This window comes from Micromys minutus (assembly GCF_963924665.1).
Source record: "Micromys minutus genome assembly, chromosome: 13".
NCBI classification, from domain to species: domain Eukaryota; kingdom Metazoa; phylum Chordata; class Mammalia; order Rodentia; family Muridae; genus Micromys; species Micromys minutus.
The window spans coordinates 4,904,733-4,924,364 of record NC_137982.1 but is presented as its reverse complement, the minus strand read 5'-3'; the positions used below and the strand labels follow the sequence as shown (position 1 = coordinate 4,924,364).

The window sequence follows — 19,632 nt, the reverse complement described above, 5'->3', positions numbered from 1 at the left end:
CTAATCATCCGCCCCTGTCCATCCCACCATGCAAACTGACTGCAGTGCCTTGGACATCTCTTTTCACCCACAAGCCCCCGAGGCCAGTACAAAGTCACTCCATCTCAACACTGCGGAGTGCAAAACAATAAATCTTTATTTGTTCACAGTTAAACACAAGCAACTGCCTTGACATTTTAGAACATTCTCAGGACAGCAAACCTTTGATTCTATTCACCGCGACTGTACCATGTTCTCCTGCAGCCCATATTTATGGCATCTGATTTGGATTGTTTGACATGCTTTTAAGATCATAGTGGGAAAGTTTAAACCTTTTGAGAAGTGACTTCCTTTGAACCAAAACGTTTTTTAAAAATCTGGTTTGTTTTCACTGATGGGAACGTCCCCCCTCCCCCTTCGACTCCAAGTTAGCCATATATGGTTCATCCATGATTGATTACAAAACTAAGCTATGTCTTAGCAAAACCTGCTCCTCCATTTGTTTGTGGTCCAGTCTCATGAAGGGTGACCACTGAATCTTCCTAGTGCAAAAAATACCCACCAGGCCTGCCTGCCTCTGATTTGCCAGGGAGTTTAACTGCATCCTGTCTTCCTCTCCCAACACTGTGAGAGGACACAGGCAGAGGATCAATCTGGAGCCCTTGAACTCCAGGGGCTCAGGCTTGCCTACTTATCCAGGGCTGGATAATACTGGAGCCCCAGGAAGGAGAGGACACTTCTTGGCCCCCATTAATTTCATTCTAAGACCAAAAGTGGTCAGAGTGCAGTTTGTTGTGGCTGCTACTGATTTTCTATACAGCACTTAAAAACTCGGGGTAATACCAGAGACAGAAGCGCTGCTCTCCTGAACATACCAGGGACTCACAAACTGGGAAGCTGAATGTGAACAAGGAGAGAAGCAGCAGCCCAGGGATCTGTCTCCTCCCACCCCCTTTTTTTAAACCTACACAGGCTAAATCCAGGGCAACGAATGACTGCAGCCAATTTGGGGAGAGGATGGAGGCATACACCACAGACCTCTGGATGTACAGGGACGCAAACATCCTCACACTGGATTTGTTTTCCAGTGCACATAGCAGTGGATTTATAGCACGGGCTTGGGGCAAAGGTGCTGCAGATTCAGTCCTGGTCTGCAGGGCCAATGGCCTCTGGCTGAGGCAGACTCCAAATGCTGCAGCGCAAACTGAGCCCATACAATGCTCACACCTCTACCAGCTTGTCCAGTGTCTCCCACCCCCACCAGTGGCTCAGTAAGTTCCCCACCTTCCTATATAGTATGGCTGTCTGCTTAGCTCTCTCTGGCTTCGGGTGGTAGGTCCCTGCTGGCTGGTCACACTGCACTTGAGTTGTTACACTGCCTTGCTTCCTATGCTAACTGCCAGTCTGAGCTCTGTGCTCAGCTCTCTTATCCCTGATGGCTAACCTTTTCTCACTCTTTGAGCACTAGAGCTCACAGACTCTGCAAGTGGCCCTGAGTCTACGGCTTGTCACCTATGGTGCTGCCCCCACCCTGGGAGGTGCTTGATCACTGGCTACAGCAGCATGGGGCAGGGAGATTTTTGTCTGCTTCTTAAACCACCAGTAGCTACCAGACTTTCCCTGGGCCATGACAGTTTGCCTTCTAAGAGTGACTCCCTGCTAGCCCTGTCACAGCTTGAGCCTTCTGCAACTTAGTCCAGAAGATCAGGCCTTCTCTCCTCAGAGGGTCAGAAAAGTTGTCAAGGTCAGCACTCACCCCTGGTACTACAAACTCTAGAGATGCCACCTAGAGCCTAACTCCTTATACTCACTGCCATATTGCTCTTGCTCCCAAAGCACATTGAGACGCTGGGTAGGGACATCACACAGAGATACTGTACATAGCCCCTCCACTGCTGTGGCACTGCAGGGTTGCTTCTAACAGATTTTGGACTGCATGAGACACAGCTTCCAGTCTCCTTGGGGCCCATCGGCAACCACAGCACACATTCCAAGTGACTAGAGGATGAAGGTCCACCCAACACTCACACACTGGGCTGCCCATGACACCTACTGTTCTAATACCTTGGCCGAGGACTCGGCTGCTTCTCAGAAACTTTGTTCAGACTGATGGTAATACTGGGCGACCCACTGACTCCCAGATCATCTGTCACTGCTCTCTGAAACAAGCCACACAACCACCTACTGATCCTGGAGTCCTATGAAAGGAGCCAATGTTTAGCTTGGGTACCTTAAGGATGACTCGGGGTCACAGTCCTCCAGCCATAAGTGAAAAAAGTCTTAACAGCCTTCTAGAACTCAAGGATGTTTAGGTTCTGTTGTTGGGTATGGGAACAGGCTGGAGGAAAGTGTGAGGGTCCAAGTGTAGTCTGTGGAGACGGCAGCCTACACATTACTGACCCTGCAGCCGCCTCTTCTCCCTGAACTTCATCACCTGTACAGTCTAGGTTTTCTTTCTCAATATTTTATTCTCTGGCAGATCTTGGTGATGAAGTTGGTAACTCCTGGAAAGTGTCTACTATTAACCTGTGAGATCTGTTGATCTGCCCATTTCTACAATAAACTGGGTGAGAGAATACTGGGTTTTAAGCTTTGCTTTGGGCAGAGCTCCATGAAAAGCATGCCATCACTGACACCCACACTCCAAGAGTCCAGGGGCAATGGCTGCCCTCTGCTGGTCTGAGAGTGGCCAATGGCATGCCTTCTGTAGGCTGGCTGTCAGTCAGCTGTAGCAGAGATATGGCCCTGACAAGTCTCCAGACAGCACTGGCATGGTGACGTGAAGTCTTGCCTAACGTAGGGATGCTAGGATATCTTACTGCCACACTTAAAGACTTTCATCTGCAGTAAGACTCGTACCACTTGTTTAGTTTAGTTTCAGCTTTGTCATAGCTAAACCCTTTTTATACCTCAGACAAAATAGAAACAAGAAACCCAAGCACATGGCTCCTTCCCATGTCTCTCCCTGCCTTGGCTAGAATATCAGGCAACAACTCTTATACTTCCAGCATTTATTTCAGGACCATTGGCTGAGTTTGGGCTCTCTGCCATCACTATATTCTGACTGTGACCGATGGTCACATCTTGTGAGCATGAGGGCAGGCAATGGTATAGGTCACAGCCTTTATCAGACTTTGAGTTTCTCTGCTGTTCCTAACAGAAGTGTTTGATATGAAGCTCCAGAGTCTTTCCTGTGAAGTTGGAACTGGTGTAAAAGCTGTGAGAACCTAGCATGGTGAGGCGATCTCTCAGCCAAGAGCCATCATTATATAAGCTCCAAGAAGCTGACTTCATCCCAGCCTGTCTGCTGCATCACCACAAGGCAGCTGGACCCAAGGGGAGGCAAACAGGCTAAAGGGTAGAACCGTGGCCAGCCAGAGGCACACTTCCACATGAGCACAGGCAGATTAGGTGCCCCTCCTAGTGACCACTCTCCATGGTCTGCAGACTGCAGGGCGGCCACCTATACACCCACCCACAGGCAGCATGGTGCCAGCATTCAAGCAAATACCAACTCAACAAGAGGTAGTGGGGTGGAGGGGTGAGGGCTTTCTAGAGAGATAAGGCAGTGCAGCTCCACAGTGCCAACCACGTCAAAGCAAACTGGTATTCTCACAGAACCTTCTAGGAAGCTTATCAGAGCTGCCAAGAAAAGGCAGAGGTGAGTGAGCCAGTTTCTCTAGATCTGTGGTTTAGATGCTAAACTTCAGAACCAAAAAGCAGTGGGAATGCTCCTGTAAAGACAACTTTGTAGGTGCCATCTTCCTGGAAGGAACAAAACTGGACTTACCTTCAGTGCCACTAACTGCTTGGTCTACCCAAGAGTCACCCAGTTGTCTGAACCTCAGGAAGCAGAGTGGTATGTTGGACCAAAGATGAAATTTGGCCTCATATTGCACAGGTTCAAATGACATAACCATTTGGTGGGAGGAAAAAAATAAAGCACAGGCCCTCAATTAGTACATACTGCTGGGTAAATGAAGGGGGCTGGGGTGAGGTGAAGGAAGCGTCTCAATGCCAGACCCAAAAACCATCCCCCCACATTCCGCCCTCTGTCCCATTCCCACCACACAAGCAGCTGCTCAGACCCTGGAAACAGAGAAGCCTAGACCGTGCATTCACACCTTGTGTTCTGTGCCGACAAAGACGCAAATTAACACTGACAGACCCTCTTCAGCTGTGCTCATGATGAGTCTCATTGTAGTCCATGATATGGAGCTGCCCCACACTGTCTGAGTTTGGGGAAGACGGGTGTGGGGCGTCTAGACTCAGGGGAGTCTTGTTTTCCATGCCCGAATCTTTGCCCAGTTCTGTCTTCAGGGTCTCGGAAAAGCTACTCATGGTCGCACCATCCTCATCACACTGGCTCTCACTCTTATTACGGAACAGCTCCCGGGTCTTCATGCCCAAGAAGCTTTTGGAACTGGGAAGTGAGCCAACCGTGGTGGGGATGCTGCTGGAGGGCTCGCCCACAGCAGGTTCCCACCGGCTGCTGAACCTCTGGCTCGGGGGTTTCTCTGGAGTGGAAAGCTCACTGCTGCTGCTGCTGCTGCCTCCAGTGACTCTTCCTCCACAGCTGGCCCGAGTGCCGGCAGGTCTGGAGGTCCTGGTTTCACCGTTGTACCCAGAAGCCTCTTCATTATGTCCTACCAAGGAATCCGAGCATCCATCGGTACAACAGTCAAGTCTGTAAGAGACGCAGAGAGAAGGCAGTTGGTAACCTCAGCTCTGTAGAGGAAATGCAGCATTACACTTGTCTCCTGATCCTGCGTGCTCCTTCTTTAGAGTTCATGTGTATGAGTGTGTGTATGTGTGAGTGTGATACCTGAGGAGGCCAGAAGACAAGTGTCAGATTCTCTAGGTCCGGGAACCAAACCAAGGTCCTCTGCAGAGCAGTGCCCTTAACCACCACGCCATCCCTCCATCCCTGCCCCGCCCCACCCCTCTTCTGTAATAGCTGCTACAAGCAAGAGTCTCACTGAAGCACAGGTGACACCTGGGGTTATACTGGATGACAATCTGCAAAACTAAGGGCAGACTGAGTAGAGCCAGCAAACAACAAGGAGGAGCAGAGGACGCCAGGCCACCCAGCTGTCGTGCAGAGCCCGCCATGGCTGTACTCACCTCTCTTCTGCTGCCTCTGCTGCCTCTGCTCTGTCCTCTTCTAGCTTCCCTAGGCGGCCATCTTTCTCCAGTCTGCCATACAAGTCTAGGATCTCCAGTTCCAACACCCGGGTGATCTTTCTCTGAGCCTCATACCTGCTCTCTGCAGCCAGTAGCTGTCCACTGAAAGACAGGGAGGGCATGGTTCAGAATATGAAAGGGGCCCTACCCACACCAATACCTTTCCAGTGAGTCACCTCGCCTGGCTCTTGACATCCTCAAGATATTTCTTCTGCTCTAGAAGAAGGTGGTCTTTCTTGGCCAGAAGAGATTCCAGTTCCAAAACTCGCCTCTGTGAGGCATCCAGCCTCTGGTTCTGCTGGAGAAGGTGGCTTCTGTTTTTCTCTAGTTCTTTCCGATATGCAGTTTTCATCATTTCTACTTCCTATAAAAAGGTCTGGAGTCAGTACTTAAAGACAAGTACACAGGGTAACTCTACAGTGTCCTCAACACTGAGAGGCACTTAGTGCCATGACCCAACTGAGTGAGGAGGACATCCTGGCAAGTAGGCTGGCTAGGTTTTGTGGGTCTCTCCCTACGGAAACCATCTCGGATATCAAAAGACACCACCACAGCATGTGTACAAAAGCAGATTACTGTAAGCACCCTTAGACACGACAGGACTCTGTTAGAGAAACCTATATTTACTGTTTATAGGCTGCATACAGTATCAATAAAAAAGATAAAACATGGACCCTACTAGCCTACAGGATCATGCCTATCACAATACCCTGGATAAAGCATTTACAATAGAATAAGCAGTTTTTGTAGCTGTAGCTTCAGATGAATGGCACTGTGGCCATTTGCCTTCTTTTACTCATCTCCCTCTTCTATAGCACCTGAGATGGTGACAAAGAGACTCGTTTGCTCAGGAGAAGCAGCATTTTTAGGCTGGGTACCTGCCAAAGTTTGTCGACACAGGTCACACAGGTGGCCTGTCTCCTTAAGAAATCCACAGTAACTGAAGACTGATGTGCCCCAAAAGGTAGAAAAGAGGCCTTCCTAACAACTGTTACTCTATGTTCGGCACCACCCCTCACCACCACCATACAACGTTCTCAAGAAGAGCCTAAATTGCAAGTTACAAGGAGGTGACCTTCCCAGAAGGCATTGAGCCTCAGTGCTGACCAGGAAATCAGATGTTTCCAGAGTGTGGAAGGCGGAAATGGCTGGAAACATTGCCTTCCCAGCTGTGGTGAGCAGTTGCAGGTAAGAACCCAGCTGACTTCTATAACAAGGTAGCACAGGCATCCTCCACAGCTATGGACCCCAGCAGCCATAACTACAGCACTTCAATGTGTGCCATGCTGGGTTCTTGTCAGTATTCTTCGATAATACAGCCGACAGCTGCTTATATAGTGTTTACCATATGTTTGGCATTTACATGTGACCTAGAGATGGTTACAGTACACGTGAGGATGTGCAAGGATTTTGGGCCAACATTGAACCATTGTAAGAGGAACTATCTGGAAACTTGCAGGACCCTAGACCTAAACCTACACAGCAACAGTGACACCTGTACTGACTTATGGATACTCACACAAGGAATTAAAACAGCAAGCCCTGGACAGGCATCTCAGTTACCCGGATAGCCTGTGAGATGCCCACCCCTCCTCCATGGGTCTGAAGAACAGCAACCCAGCTCCCCACCCAGAGGCAGCTCTTGGTCTACTCTGGCCCTCACAGGCTAGTAACAAGCACCATTCAAACCTAACAAAAAAGAAATGGGATAGGAAGCATGCAGAAAGGTTTTGGAAGGGTTTATCTTGCTGAGAGACACCCACCCATAGGAGGGAAACACAATGGGTTGGCCTGTGTGAGGCACTTGGCATATTAGTGTGGCTAGCTGGAGAACAAGGCTAACAGGGTAAGATGGCAGGGGGAAGGATTCAAAGAGCCTGGCTTCCTCATGCTGACCCCAAACTGCCACCTTGATCAACTTGGAATTCGCCTGCTTCAGGACTTTCTGCAAATAAAGCAATAAAGCTCTGTATTATTAAACAAGATTTTTTGATTTTTTTGTTTTATGATGTTGAACAAAAGGTATCCCAGCTAACATGAGTGGACTTTGCAACTAATAACTATGAAACAACTCCCAAGAGGAAACATGCCTACTGCCAGTCTCAGGGTTCCAAGTAACAGAAGCAAGTCCAGCTATGCGTCATCCCTCTGGAGACTTCAAAAAGTTGTTCCAACAGCAGACAGCCATGGCAGCAACGCATTTAATCCCAGTACATGGGAGACTGAGACAAGTGCATCTCTGTGAGTTCAAGGGTAGCCTGGTCTGAGTTTCAGGGCAGCCAACACACAGAGGGAGATCCTATCTTGAAAAACAATATGGCTCAGCAAGCTCTTTAGGGGTGAGTCCTTGGGTCTGTTACCTACATTCTCTCAAAACTATTCTGCCTCCATGGTAATTAATAGTTGGGTTCTAGGTAGTTTCCACTTTTGACATCCAGAGTCTGAATTGGAGGCTGAGAATTAAGAAGCATCTCTCCCATAAAGTTATCTCTTCAGTTCTGAGACAACACTGCTTTGGAGACATCAGATGACCTTTGATAAGCTTGACCCAAAATGCTAAAGGCACTTGATGGAGCAGCAGTGTCAGAGCACCAGAGCAGACCACTGAAATTCCAACCAAGCTCCTCTCTCACTGCCTGAGGCTGTCTGGACAGTGACATGAATGTCTCAGCACACTGGCAAATACTAACTGGTTTTGATGCTGACATCAGCACTGAATGAACATCAGCGGAAGCAGTCTCAAGAGAAGGAAACAAAGAGCAGCCGTACACACTATGGGTCTTGAAGGAGTAGTAGGCAGCCTGGCTACCCTATCTTTCCCCACACACCTGCTTGGCAGCACTCACATCTCATGCTTTCACTGTGTGATGGCCAATCTTACCAACTTATGGGATACAGAATCACTACGGAAGCAAAGCTCTGGATCTGTCTGTAAGAGATTATCCAGACTAGTCAACTGAAGTGACAGGACCGATCCTAAATATAGGTAGCACCATCCCATAGGCTGGGGTCCCAGAATAAATAAAGAGAAAGTGAGCTGCACACTAGTCTCTCCCTGCTTCCTGACTGTGTCAGTGTGAGCCTGTGTTCACACTCCCATCACCTTGTCCCCTCAAACTGTGAACCAATAAACTTCTCCTTGTTTCAGTTACTTTTGTCAATTTTGTCCCAGGTAGGAGATCAGTAACTAACATACATGTAGCCTGGATCCCTGCAAAGCAGCCCCAGGAGAGCACATGCCTGCTGCGGTCTTCTCATGCCTGGGCACTGATTTGTGGCTGGGCCTGGCTGCTCTGCAGAACACGAGGCCGGGCGGTGCAGTTTTGTGTCCTCAGTACCCTGGCCACATACCTTGGTGGTGTCAGGATGTTTGCTCTGTAGCTGCTCCAGGTACAGCTCATTCACCTCCCCGAGCACCAGGAGCTGCCTATTCAGGAACTCCATCTGCTGCTGTACTGACTCACTATTGGAGAGCTGCCAGGAGGAAGTGAGAAAGTGCCAGGTCAGCAGAGCAAAACTAGGCAATGGACAGTGAGAGTAACTACTGAGGAGCACAGTGCACTGCAGGCCAGAATAAGCCATTCCCACTGAGTCCATGGCTAATGGAGAAGAAGGCACCCAAGGGCAGCAGAAACACACTTGGGTTGTTCTCTGCACAGAAGCAACATGGACATACTTCAATATAGCTAGCCCAACAACGCTGGAGCAGAGGCAGCTATGTACAGCCCCAGTGAACTAACCTATGTCTGAATACATGACAGATCTCATGGAATAACTACGGCTCAAAAGCCGTAACAGATTCCAAAAGCAAGGTTTTAAATGTTCCATGGAATTCACCTGGCCTTAGCTCAGCAGGTACTTTTGCTGTGAGGTCTGTCTGTACTGGAGGGAGGCCAGCACCCATGGGCTCTTCCCACTCCCCATCTCTAGATGTTGCTACATGTTTTTGGATAGAATCACTCACTGTTGGATCACCAATACGGACATACAAGTCTAGATGGATCCAGGAGTCAGCAGGTAGGGTCTGATCTTACCTTTTGAGAGACCTGGCTGAGCAGCAGCTCGGTGTGGCACACCTTGTTGTTGGCCTTCTTCAGCTCCACCCGAAGCTCTGCAATCATATTTCTGCAGTCCTCCAGCTTTGTCTACAAAGACAGTTGGCTGTGAGGTTACAAGAGCACCAACAGGCATAGCCACAGGCAGAAGCAGAGGCAGAGCGGGGATGCTCTGCTCAACTGTTCTCTTGTCCACCAGTATCAGAATTTTCAATTTTAAAGGAGAGATTCTGAGTCTCTTATGACTTAAAATAAGGGGGCCAGGGGTGGGGGCGTCCCAAAGACCTGATCCCTACAGTTCCAAAACTGCACATCCTAGACCATGTGACTACACAGATTGGCCCAGACTTTTCACTCTTTTGGGGGGACTACAGCGACATCTGTGGGACATTGGGGGAACTACTGATTAATTGGTAGAGATGGTGCTACACTTGTGTGGATAATGCCATATCTAGGCAAAGCTGGGCTTTTAATGATTTATGTGTTAAAAAAGGCAAAATGAGAAAACAGTGGAGAAGGTGTCACTGTCTACTGATTCTAAAGCCAAAGCACTGTGTGGTGACAAAGGATCACTTAACTTCGCAATCATGGCTATTTAAAAGTGAAGTCTAAAATACTTTTAATGTAGGTGTGTTGTTTCTGAATAGCCACTATGCCAAGAGAAAATCAAGCCCACTGAGCATCTGCTCAGGGCAGCAGTTCAGCGTGGTCCTGACCTATTCCCAGTGTCTTAGGAAACCCAGCCATAAGTTTGTTTTCACTGTTATTCCACGGCTGTCATTTTCTACTGAGTGGCATGTCAGTCCTAAGACCACAAGACATATGTGCTTCTCCTATGGCCATGACCACAGGTCGAGAACTGCTGGCTTAGAGGACATGAAGTTGCTTCTTTAAGCTAGGATGCTGGGAACACTAAGGGAACACTGAACTAGGAAAGTTGGGGACTTCTGTCCTCAGTTAAATCCATTCCATATGCAAGACACCTGTCACTTCAGAGCAAAGCATTCAGAGTAGGATGAGGGGAAACAGCTGAAACCATGCCTTCTGCCACCCGCCTGGTACAGTAGCCGGTACCTGTAGCTCCTGACTCTGGTTGTAGAACTCTTCCCGGTCATGCTGCAGCTGTCTGATCTGGCTATGCAGTTGGGTCACCATGGTGTCACGTTGATCCTGAAGCTGACTGTATCGTTCTTGTTCTTTCTGCAGACTCACCTTCCACATCTGGATGTCCTTCTCTTGTAACTTCAACTGATCTTTCTAGGAAAGGCAGGGACACTATCATTTTAGCTGCCACCCAACATGGGCAGTGACACTCAACACAGGTCGCCAACATTGACAGCCATACACTGCTCTGGAATTCTAACCATACACTTATGGGTCTGGTGCCTCTCTACTGTCAAAAGTTTTCTAAACTCCACATCAACACATGAAATTTTCCTCAAGGAACTTCTGATACTTTCTGAAGTCCTAGGTGCCTATGAGGAGGACCTTGAATACATAGTGTGGTAGTCCTCTGAAATGCTGAGCCCTCACTCAGTGTACCAGGTACAGCAAATGCTGTTGGTATGAGTTCACACCACAGGCTACACACAGACTGCCACTGTCACTTATTATCTACAGAATGGGAAAGAGGCATCAAAAGGCTTAGTGTGAGTCACCTGTTATGGTGCACACCTTTAATTCCAGGGCAGGAACAGGGGCAGGGGCAGGTATGTCTATGTGAATTTGAGGCCAGTCTGGTCTACATAGTGAGGTCCTGTTCCAAGGCTATATGGAGAGAGCCTGTCTCAAACAAACAAACAAACAAACAACAACCCCCAACAAAAAACCCCAAGGGCTTAAGGTAAAAACCAGCATTCAAAGTCCATATGTGATTGGCTTTATATCCACAGCAACAAACACCTTCAGTTCTGTGCCATGAAACAAACTGCTTACCAGCAGGAGAAATAAACTCCTTTGGCCCTTTATATGAATACCAAGCAGTCACAAAGGCATTTGTTCTTGTGGTTCTTGAGTGTGTGGGAGAAGTTATGAGATTTAACCATGCACACCTGTATCTCACAGGCTAAGTGGCCCACCCTCGGCCACTCAGGGCAGAGCTGGAACCCCCACTCAGCAGCTGCTCTCTACAAAGCAGTGTGTGGATGGATTCGCCCTGATTGCTCACCATTGCTGCATTGTGCTCCTCCAGAGCCGCTGCTCGGATCACCTTGCGCAGGAGCCTTCTGTTCCTGAGTGCATGCTGCTGCCGCTTGAATCGCTCATACAGCAGCTGGTTGTGCAGTAAAAGCAACTGGTCTCGGAGGGTCCGAATCTCATCTGAGGGAGGAGAGCCTGATTTTAAAGCAGAGGGAAGGTGGCAGAAAGGCCTTTTACACATGGTTCCATCAAGGCCCTCCCATGTGCCTCACTTAAGAAACAATTCTTGAGGTCTTGGAAACAGCTCAGTCCATGAGGTGCTGTGTAAGCATGGGGCCTAGTTTGACATCCAAAACCCATATAAAAAGAGACAGCACCCTAAGGGCTTGCTAGCCAGCCGCTCTTGCTACATTAGCAAGCTCCAGGCCAGTGAGAGACCAGGTCAGTGAGAGAGAGACCCTGTTTCCACACACATGTACACACAATTCCAACACTTCCCAATCAGTGTGCTAGTTCCTAGCACCCCCATTCATGAGAGATAGAAGAATCTTCTACTTCCCTTCCCATTACAGCATCCAAAAGTGGTACCAGAAGGAGTCTGAGGTGGGAGCCTGAACACAGAGGTATGTCTGATCTCCTTTCTCTCTACCACTGTGTCCCTCATGCTGTGCTTCCCAGGGAGACACTTCCTAGCACATTCCCACTAAGTCCATCTTCTCTAGGATAACCTGGCGCTCACTGTTTCACTAAGCTCCCAAGCTCACTACCTGTCACTCCCTAAAAGCACCCAATGCTGACTGCAACACTTGGGATTTTCTCAGCAAGCAGAAAAGCTGACAGGGAAGGAGCCAAAGGAAGTCCCTTCCTGAGGGTACCCTCAAGACAGAAAAGGGATGAGTGAGTCTGTATGTGTGCTGAAGCAACATTACCTCCAAAGTGGGTCCAGTCAACAGACTTGCTGGGCAAGGACAACCTAGGGAAAAATTTCACAGGAAGTTACTGATCTGCTCCTGAAAACAGATCCTGGGCTTTCTGTTTTTGGTGGTAGTGTTTTGAAAAAGTCTCATGCAGCCCAAGGTGGCTCTGAACTTGCTATGCAGTCAAGGATGATGCTGAACTTCTAATCCTCCAGCCTCTATCTGCCAAGTGCTGGGGCTGCAGGCATCGGCCACTGTGCTCCATTTTATATGGTGCTGGGGATCAAATGAAGGGCTTTATGGATACCATGCAAGCACTTGACCAACTGAGCCACACCCCCAGCCAAAACAAATGGACTTTCAACTGGAAAGGCTAGCTCATATTCTTGTAGTCAGGATCGGCAGTGGCTTAGGAAAACTTTCAAATTCCAATTACACAGAGCTGCAGGGAGTCTTGGTAGCTGGGAACAGGCAAGCAATTCATTGTGTATAACTAAGTCCCTAGCACTGAGATCCCAGGCTTGGTGGCTGTGCACAGAATCTCTTCAACCTCTGCAGGAAAACAGAGTCTTCCCCCCATCCCTCTCCTTATGGACAGAGTCACTCTCCTTGGACAAGCTACTGACATGTCAGCCTCTTAAGATAAATGCAGTTCATTTACCTGACTCTAATACATCAAACTTCATTTTGTAAGTAGAGTTTTAAATATTACAATTCTTGTCAAATTTCATCTTAGGGTATTATACAGAAAAAAAGGTAAAAACTAGCCAGGGATATTGATACATCCTTGCAATCTCAGCTTTTGGGAGACCACAGTAGGAAGATCCAGAGTTCCAGACTAGCCTTGGCTACATGGTGAGACCAGGTCTCAAAACAAAGAAACAAAACTAACATTTCTCATGAACCAGTGGCAAAAGGGTCAAATTCAACTTAGCCAGGTAATTCTTTTCTTTCCCTGGAATCCTCTAACAGGTGACAGGATTTAAAAAAAAAAAAAAGACTGAAAGCTATTTGCTGAAGTTTCAGTTGCTGAAGATGAGAATGATGTAATCTCATCTTTCACCAGTAGCAGTAGCACAAGAGAAAACAGGAAGCTGTAACCAGAGGATACAGACATCAGTATTACTCAACTCTGAGCTATTTATGTCTGCTTTCCAGAGAGCAAACGTGCTAACACTCACTGGGGCATCCTCACAGAACAGAGGCACAGAATGACCTGCACTGAAGACTTATTTACAAATGGACACCATCTTCCTCACAGATTATCCCAAGCTCTCTACACATGCAAAAGAAACAGAAAAGAAGGCTGACTAAGAAAACACAAGAGAACAAGCTGCCTTGGGTACAGGTGGACAAGGGTAGCTCCACTCTGTCCTTGCAGTCCTTGCTGTCTAAAACAGTTAAAGCCAACAGCACAGCCTGGCTTACCTGCTCAGCTCCTTGCTGTGCGCACCTGCTCCCTGCTCTATCAGTCTGTCCAGTACTTCCATAGGGGAGGTAGAGGGCACACAGTCTTCCTCAGGGTTTCCTTTCACTTTCTTCAACAGCTCCTCAGTCTTCTTGCTGACAAAGTGACAGGCAGTCTTTGGCAAGGCCACCTCAAAGAGATGATCATATGGGGGAAGCTGCCCACTTCCAAAGCTCACTCCCCTCTGAGGTGGAATTTTGCAAGGGCTGGGAGTGAGGATACTGGTCTCCAGAGAAGTCTGGCGATCCCTGTCCCCAGCGGGACTGGCATCAGCACTGCCAGAGGGTGGGTCTATGGGAGTAAAGGCTTGCTTTGGTGTGTCAGGCCCATGTTTGTCCAGGGAGGAGTGCAAAGGCTCAGGGTTCACGCTGGAGCCCTGAGTCCCAGAGGCTGCTGAATGAGTCTTCCGCTGAGAACCAGAGAGACTGTCTCGGTAGAAGGGAGAGTCAAAGCCCCCTCGAGGAACTACAGGATCCGCCTCTGCAGTGGTGATCTCAGAAAGCTCTTTAGATATCGCAGCTGAAAGGAGGGTGGGGAAACAAGGGAACCCCGTGAACACTCAGCCAGGCAAGTGGGCTTGGGTTTGTGCACTACAGGGAATGGACGTTGACAATCCTTTCCCTGCACATGCTGGACCAACACCACCTTTCACCCAACGCAGAAAAGTCAAGCAAGCCTGAGTTATGAACCTAGAGCCCAGGTTTGAAACAGAAGGACAGACACTTCATCACCTTGTAGCCACCCAGGAATGTTACCTTCTTCCTTATCTTTCTCTATACTGTCTTCCTCAGAAGCCAGGTCACCTAGGAAATCCGGTAGATTCCTCAGAGTAACAGAACCTTTGCTTCTAGATAGATCCTCTGCAGAGAGACGGAGAGAAAGAGGGAGAGGGAGAGAGAGAGAGCACTTAGGTCACACTGATTAACCCTGGAAGCACAAAGCCACAACACTGCATACACATCTACAACAGTTCTTCCAGATGAGCAGAGAAAGTTGGAACCACTACAAAAGATGGAGAACTTACATATCATTTGCAAAGGTTCCAAACCCAACTCCATAAAAAGCACAGTTCTCAGGCCATAATGTCTCTGATGATAGATAAAATGACCTAGTTTGACCTGCTCAGAGAAGATGTGCTTCAGGCAGTAACTTGACCTTCTGATACTGGTGTCTCCTATCCCTGGGAGTCAGCATTGGTGCTACCCCAGACAACCCTTCTTCCATCTAGCTTAGCTTTCAAACTACAGAGTTCAATGCAAAGAGGCAAGCAAGGTCTGTCATTACCCAGAGAGTTTACCTAATCCTCGGTCGTTCAGAAGATACTGCTGTCTGTGAAGGTAAGGCCTTGAGGAATCTGCTCTTTCTTCCTGAAATGGAAGCATAGTGAAAATGCTGGGCATGTTCTATGGCACACAGTAATGGAATTTTAAAGGTTAGTTTATTAGTGAACTGCTGGCCTCCAGGATTCCTTCAGAATCTTAAAAAAGATCCTTGGTGATCCCTGTCCCCAGCGGGACTGGCATCAACATTGCCAGAAGGTGGGTCTATGGGAGTAAGGGCTTTGGTGTATCAGGTCCATGCTGAAAACAGCTTAGTGTTAAGAGTGCTGGCTATTCTTCCCGAGGACTCAGGTTTGACTCCCAGGACCCACATGGCAGCTCGCAACCATCTATAACTGTGTAACCTGAGTTACACAGAAGTATCTGAAGTATCTGAAAGCATCTGATGCTTCCCTCTGGCTTCTATAGACACCAGGCACACAAACACTCATATACACATAAAGTAAATACAATGTGTGTGTATGTGTATATATATATATGTGTGTGTGTGTGTGTGTGTGTATATGTATATATATATATATATACATATATATATACATACACATATAATATATATATACATATACTCTTCTATTTGTATGGTTAAATTTACCAAAAATGTTTTATATGAAATTGAAACACAAAGAAGACTTATTAACTTAAAAATACAAGTATGTTAATGCATATAGCATACTTTTATGAAAAAAAGCATTTTTCTAAAATAACACTTAAATTTGCCAAATTTTTACAGTTTTAATAATTTTGATTAATGAAAACCAGTTGAATGTGCCTACATTTTACTCTCAATATACTTTTGTGTATTACTTTGGCTGAAATGTAAGAAAATCAGGGTCTTTGCAGATATCTAACAGTAAAATGAATACTACATCTCATGGTTTCTAACCACAGCTATGGTGTGAAACCTAAAACACAAACTCTTCCTACTGTGTGCTTATTCTTTGTATGGTTGTGCACAGAGTTCAGAGGACGTCAGTGTCCCGAATTATCGCTCTCTGCCGCCTTCTTGAGCCTGGGCCTCTCTCACTTAACCTGGAGCTTAAATGGTCACCAGCAAGCCCCAGTGATCCCCTACCTCCAACAGCAGGGCTGGCTGGCAGACACAGGCCTGCTCAGCAACACCTGGCTTTCCCATGGGTCCTGGAGCCCAAGCTCAGCTCTCTTCAGTGCTCACACAATTAGCTCTAATGGCAAGCACAACGTTGGTGGTGGTGGTTTAGTTTGCTTGTTTGTCTGTTTGTGACAGGGCTTCTCTGTGTGACTCTGGCTGTCCCGGAACTCACTCTGTAGACCAAGCTGGCTTCAAATAGGCACAAGATTTTTAATGACCTATTTTTACTTGCAAGGTTGTATTTTAAAACTGACTGTAGATATGTTCGCCTTGAAGTGACAGACTTGGTTTTATCCTTTAAGAAACTGTCACAGGTAGGAAAAGAAAACATAAGCAAAGTACACAAGAATGAAAGTGTTATAATGAAACCCATTAGCTTGTACTGAATCTGAGAAAAATCTATTAAAAAGAAAGTTCCTGCTAAATATTGAGGCCTGAAAAACCCATGCCAGTCAGTCGTCTTTCAGATAAATTGTGTTCCATGGAAAAGCAGTCAGTTCAACTGCCACTCCAACAGCTACAAGGCAGGACCCCCATCCTACGGTGTGAGATAAATCATGTTTGAGTGAGTTTATTCTGTTCATTTGTTTGTTCTTTTGAGACAGGGTCTAACTGCTTCCTCTTGCCTTAGCCTCTGGAGGCTACATGTCCACAATACCCAGCTGCATTCCCTATGGGTGTGCACATAATTTCAACATTCAGGTTTAATGAAAACTCATCATTTCTGCTTCTTCCTGTAGAACCATGCTTCTCTCCTCCCTCTTCTATTTCTAAGCTAAAACACATGTAGGGAGGACACGTCTTGACTGATCTATGCCTAGGGCTCGGTATCTTACTACTGTCTGAACTGTCAAGGCCATGAGAAGGGCACACATGAGAAGGCACCTAGCAGTCCATGCTGACTTGAAAGCTGGTCTAATCCACTGAGGATCCCGGGGTTGGCAGCCATATTGTAAGAACTGGTGGCATCTATTTTCTGTTATTATGATTCAATTCCATCCATCCAGGCCAAGACTGTACCTGGAAGTAATTAGGCTTCACAAAGTGAGATGTTGGTGAACTGGCATCTTGGGCCTGCCACTCACCTTCCTGGGGGGTGTGGCTGAGGCCTGGGAGGCTGAACCGTGCACACAGTCATCTTGGGGACAAGGCAGGGCTGGAGGAGGAGAGGTCGCTGGGGTTCCTGAAGGAGTTCCTTTTCCACCTGCTCAGAGACAAGGACAATACATAGAAAGGCTGAGCCAAAAAAATAAAAATTAAAAAAAGCTGCTGTTTAATTAAACTGCTGTCACTACAAATACAGTGTCCCAGGTAACTTCTCAGAATTCAGACCTGCCTCAAGTGTTTGACTGTTTGTTACTCATTCTGAAAAGCCCAAAAACTTATACTAAAATTCAAAAATAAGTTTATTACTGCCACATGGCTCCCAACGTAGCAAACAACACAGGCCCAAACAAGTCAATCAAGTCCCATCTAAGACCCACATACCAGTGGTACCAAAGGCTTTACTATACGGATGTGACAAATCAGCTGGGACATTTCCAGGAGACGTAGGAGGAGTGGTCATACCACAGACCGCAGATGGGCTCCAAAGACTAGCCTACAAGCCAAATCAGAATATCAGCATCAGCAAGGGAGCATTGAGTCCTGCACAAGGTTTCCAGTCAATGTTCGGTTTAGATGCAGCATTTTCAACTACAAGTAGCATGTTGTGAAATCTTTACCACGAGACAAGATGCATTCCAAATGTCTGGACTCCAGGGTGCCATGTGGCAACAGTGGCTGTGTCTGCTCATATCAAGGGCCCTTAAAGGGCCCTCCCAAACTCACACTGCATGTAAAATTTCCCCATTACATACTAAATCCTGACCAATGGCCCAACTTCACCAAGAGGCAGAGGAGGAGAAGGCATGCTGAGTGGCACCATACTTGCAGCGGCTCAGGTAACAGCCGTGATGATAGGGAACTCAAACTCTGAGGTAGCTGCCCAGGTGGACTGAACAACATCAGCCGAGAGGTGGAGGAAGGGGTGGAAGTAGCGCCCCCTGAAATGAAAGGGAAGGAGGCAGGGGTGAGCACAGGGTGCCGGGTCACTCTGGTAAACAATTATAATCCTCTAGACCATCTGATAACGTTCAATTCTCTATTTAAACCCTTGGTGCTTAGGCATCCCTAGGAACAAAGTAACATTTAGAGATTCTTGTGGATTTTTCTGGTTTTGTTTTCGTTTTGGAGACAGGGTTTCACTGTATATCCCTGATTACCCTAAAACTGGCTACAAAGACCAGGCTGGCCTGTACTCAGAGATCCACTGCCTCTGCCTTCTGAGTGTTCAGATTAAATGTGTACATGACCACTTCTAGCCTTTAAAGATTCTTTAAATAGCCTTTGGAAGTTAAACGTTCAGTAGGCATGTCTCTACTTGTGTATCAGGATAATTTAAAGGGCACACCATGTCTGGCAGTCTGATGTGCATGCAGCCTCCACTCCAGCTAAAGCTGAGAAGTGCTGTGCATCCAGATTCTCAGGCCATGTCAATCTAGAGCCTGTGGCACCTCACTGGAAGCCGAGATTGAGTCTCTTATGACACAGGAACCACCTGTAAGCATTTGGACTCTGGCTATGTTATGTGCTGTGGACTGGTCCAAGGGTCTGCTATGTTATTAGATAAGACAGTGAGAACAGTTAGGCTTAAAGGATAGAAAATAATTCAAACAAAGACGACACTCTGATGCATTGCAGCAGAAGTCCCTAGATAGTAAGAGATGAAGTTGCAAAGAAGACCAAAGCTGCTTTTTACCATAGCTACTCTGTGTGTCCACATAAGGGCCGGTGGAGACATCAGCCGAACGGTGAGGGAAGCAGGCAGAGAGCTGGTGAGACACAGAATAGCCATCTTCATACGAGGCTTCTGTAGGGTCCAGAGAGATTTTGGCACACTCTATTACAACATCATGAGTTTCTAATGTCTTCCACCTAGAAAAGGCAACACAAGTCAAGAAAAGCATGCATAATCCATCTAAGAACATCAGTTAATTCAAGAGGCCAGCTCAGTGGCAGCCACTGGACTGTGACTAGCAAAGAATGAGGCACAGCCATGCCAACCCAGGCAGGAGACAGCACTAAAATAAAAATTAGCCATCAGTTAACAAGCCACTTCCCCTAGTTAACATGGTTTCATGATGTTAAAAGAAACTAATTTGAGAGAAAACATCACCAACAGAGACAAATAGCCTCTTCAACTACACAGATGGCTCTCGGGAATATCTGCTTTAAAACAAAGGTAATCTGGAAATGGAGGAGCTGGAACACACCAAGGAACTAGGCTGACTGAAGGTCTCCAACCAAAGCCTAGGGGTTCTTCTCACACATCCCTAGACTTACTGGTCACACTGTGTAACCAATTAAGACTACAGGACACGTAAAGTGCTGTTAAGGGTTC

The 19,632-nt window shown here is 47.3% G+C and overlaps 1 protein-coding gene across 3 annotated transcripts in view; it reads right to left on the bottom strand.

Moving 5' to 3' along the window:
* Positions 1-113: 113 nt before the first annotated feature.
* Positions 114-19,632, bottom strand: part of TSC1 (TSC complex subunit 1) — a 46,311-nt gene continuing 26,792 nt past the window's right edge. For 2 of the 3 annotated variants that reach the window (XM_080928138.1, XM_080928139.1), the window contains exons 9-23: positions 18,991-19,166; positions 18,120-18,235; positions 17,679-17,790; positions 17,276-17,394; positions 15,040-15,109; positions 14,498-14,602; positions 13,703-14,261; positions 12,287-12,330; positions 11,386-11,552; positions 10,293-10,475; positions 9,198-9,308; positions 8,515-8,637; positions 5,340-5,527; positions 5,104-5,265; positions 114-4,666 (exon numbers count right to left, since the gene is read on the bottom strand). In XM_080928138.1, coding sequence (XP_080784264.1) covers positions 4,153-4,666; positions 5,104-5,265; positions 5,340-5,527; positions 8,515-8,637; positions 9,198-9,308; positions 10,293-10,475; positions 11,386-11,552; positions 12,287-12,330; positions 13,703-14,261; positions 14,498-14,602; positions 15,040-15,109; positions 17,276-17,394; positions 17,679-17,790; positions 18,120-18,235; positions 18,991-19,166 — 2,749 coding nt within the window. In that variant the 3' untranslated portion in view covers positions 114-4,152. The remainder of the gene's footprint in view (positions 4,667-5,103; positions 5,266-5,339; positions 5,528-8,514; positions 8,638-9,197; positions 9,309-10,292; positions 10,476-11,385; positions 11,553-12,286; positions 12,331-13,702; positions 14,262-14,497; positions 14,603-15,039; positions 15,110-17,275; positions 17,395-17,678; positions 17,791-18,119; positions 18,236-18,990; positions 19,167-19,632) is intronic. The other variant, XM_080928140.1, reaches the window with a different exon arrangement.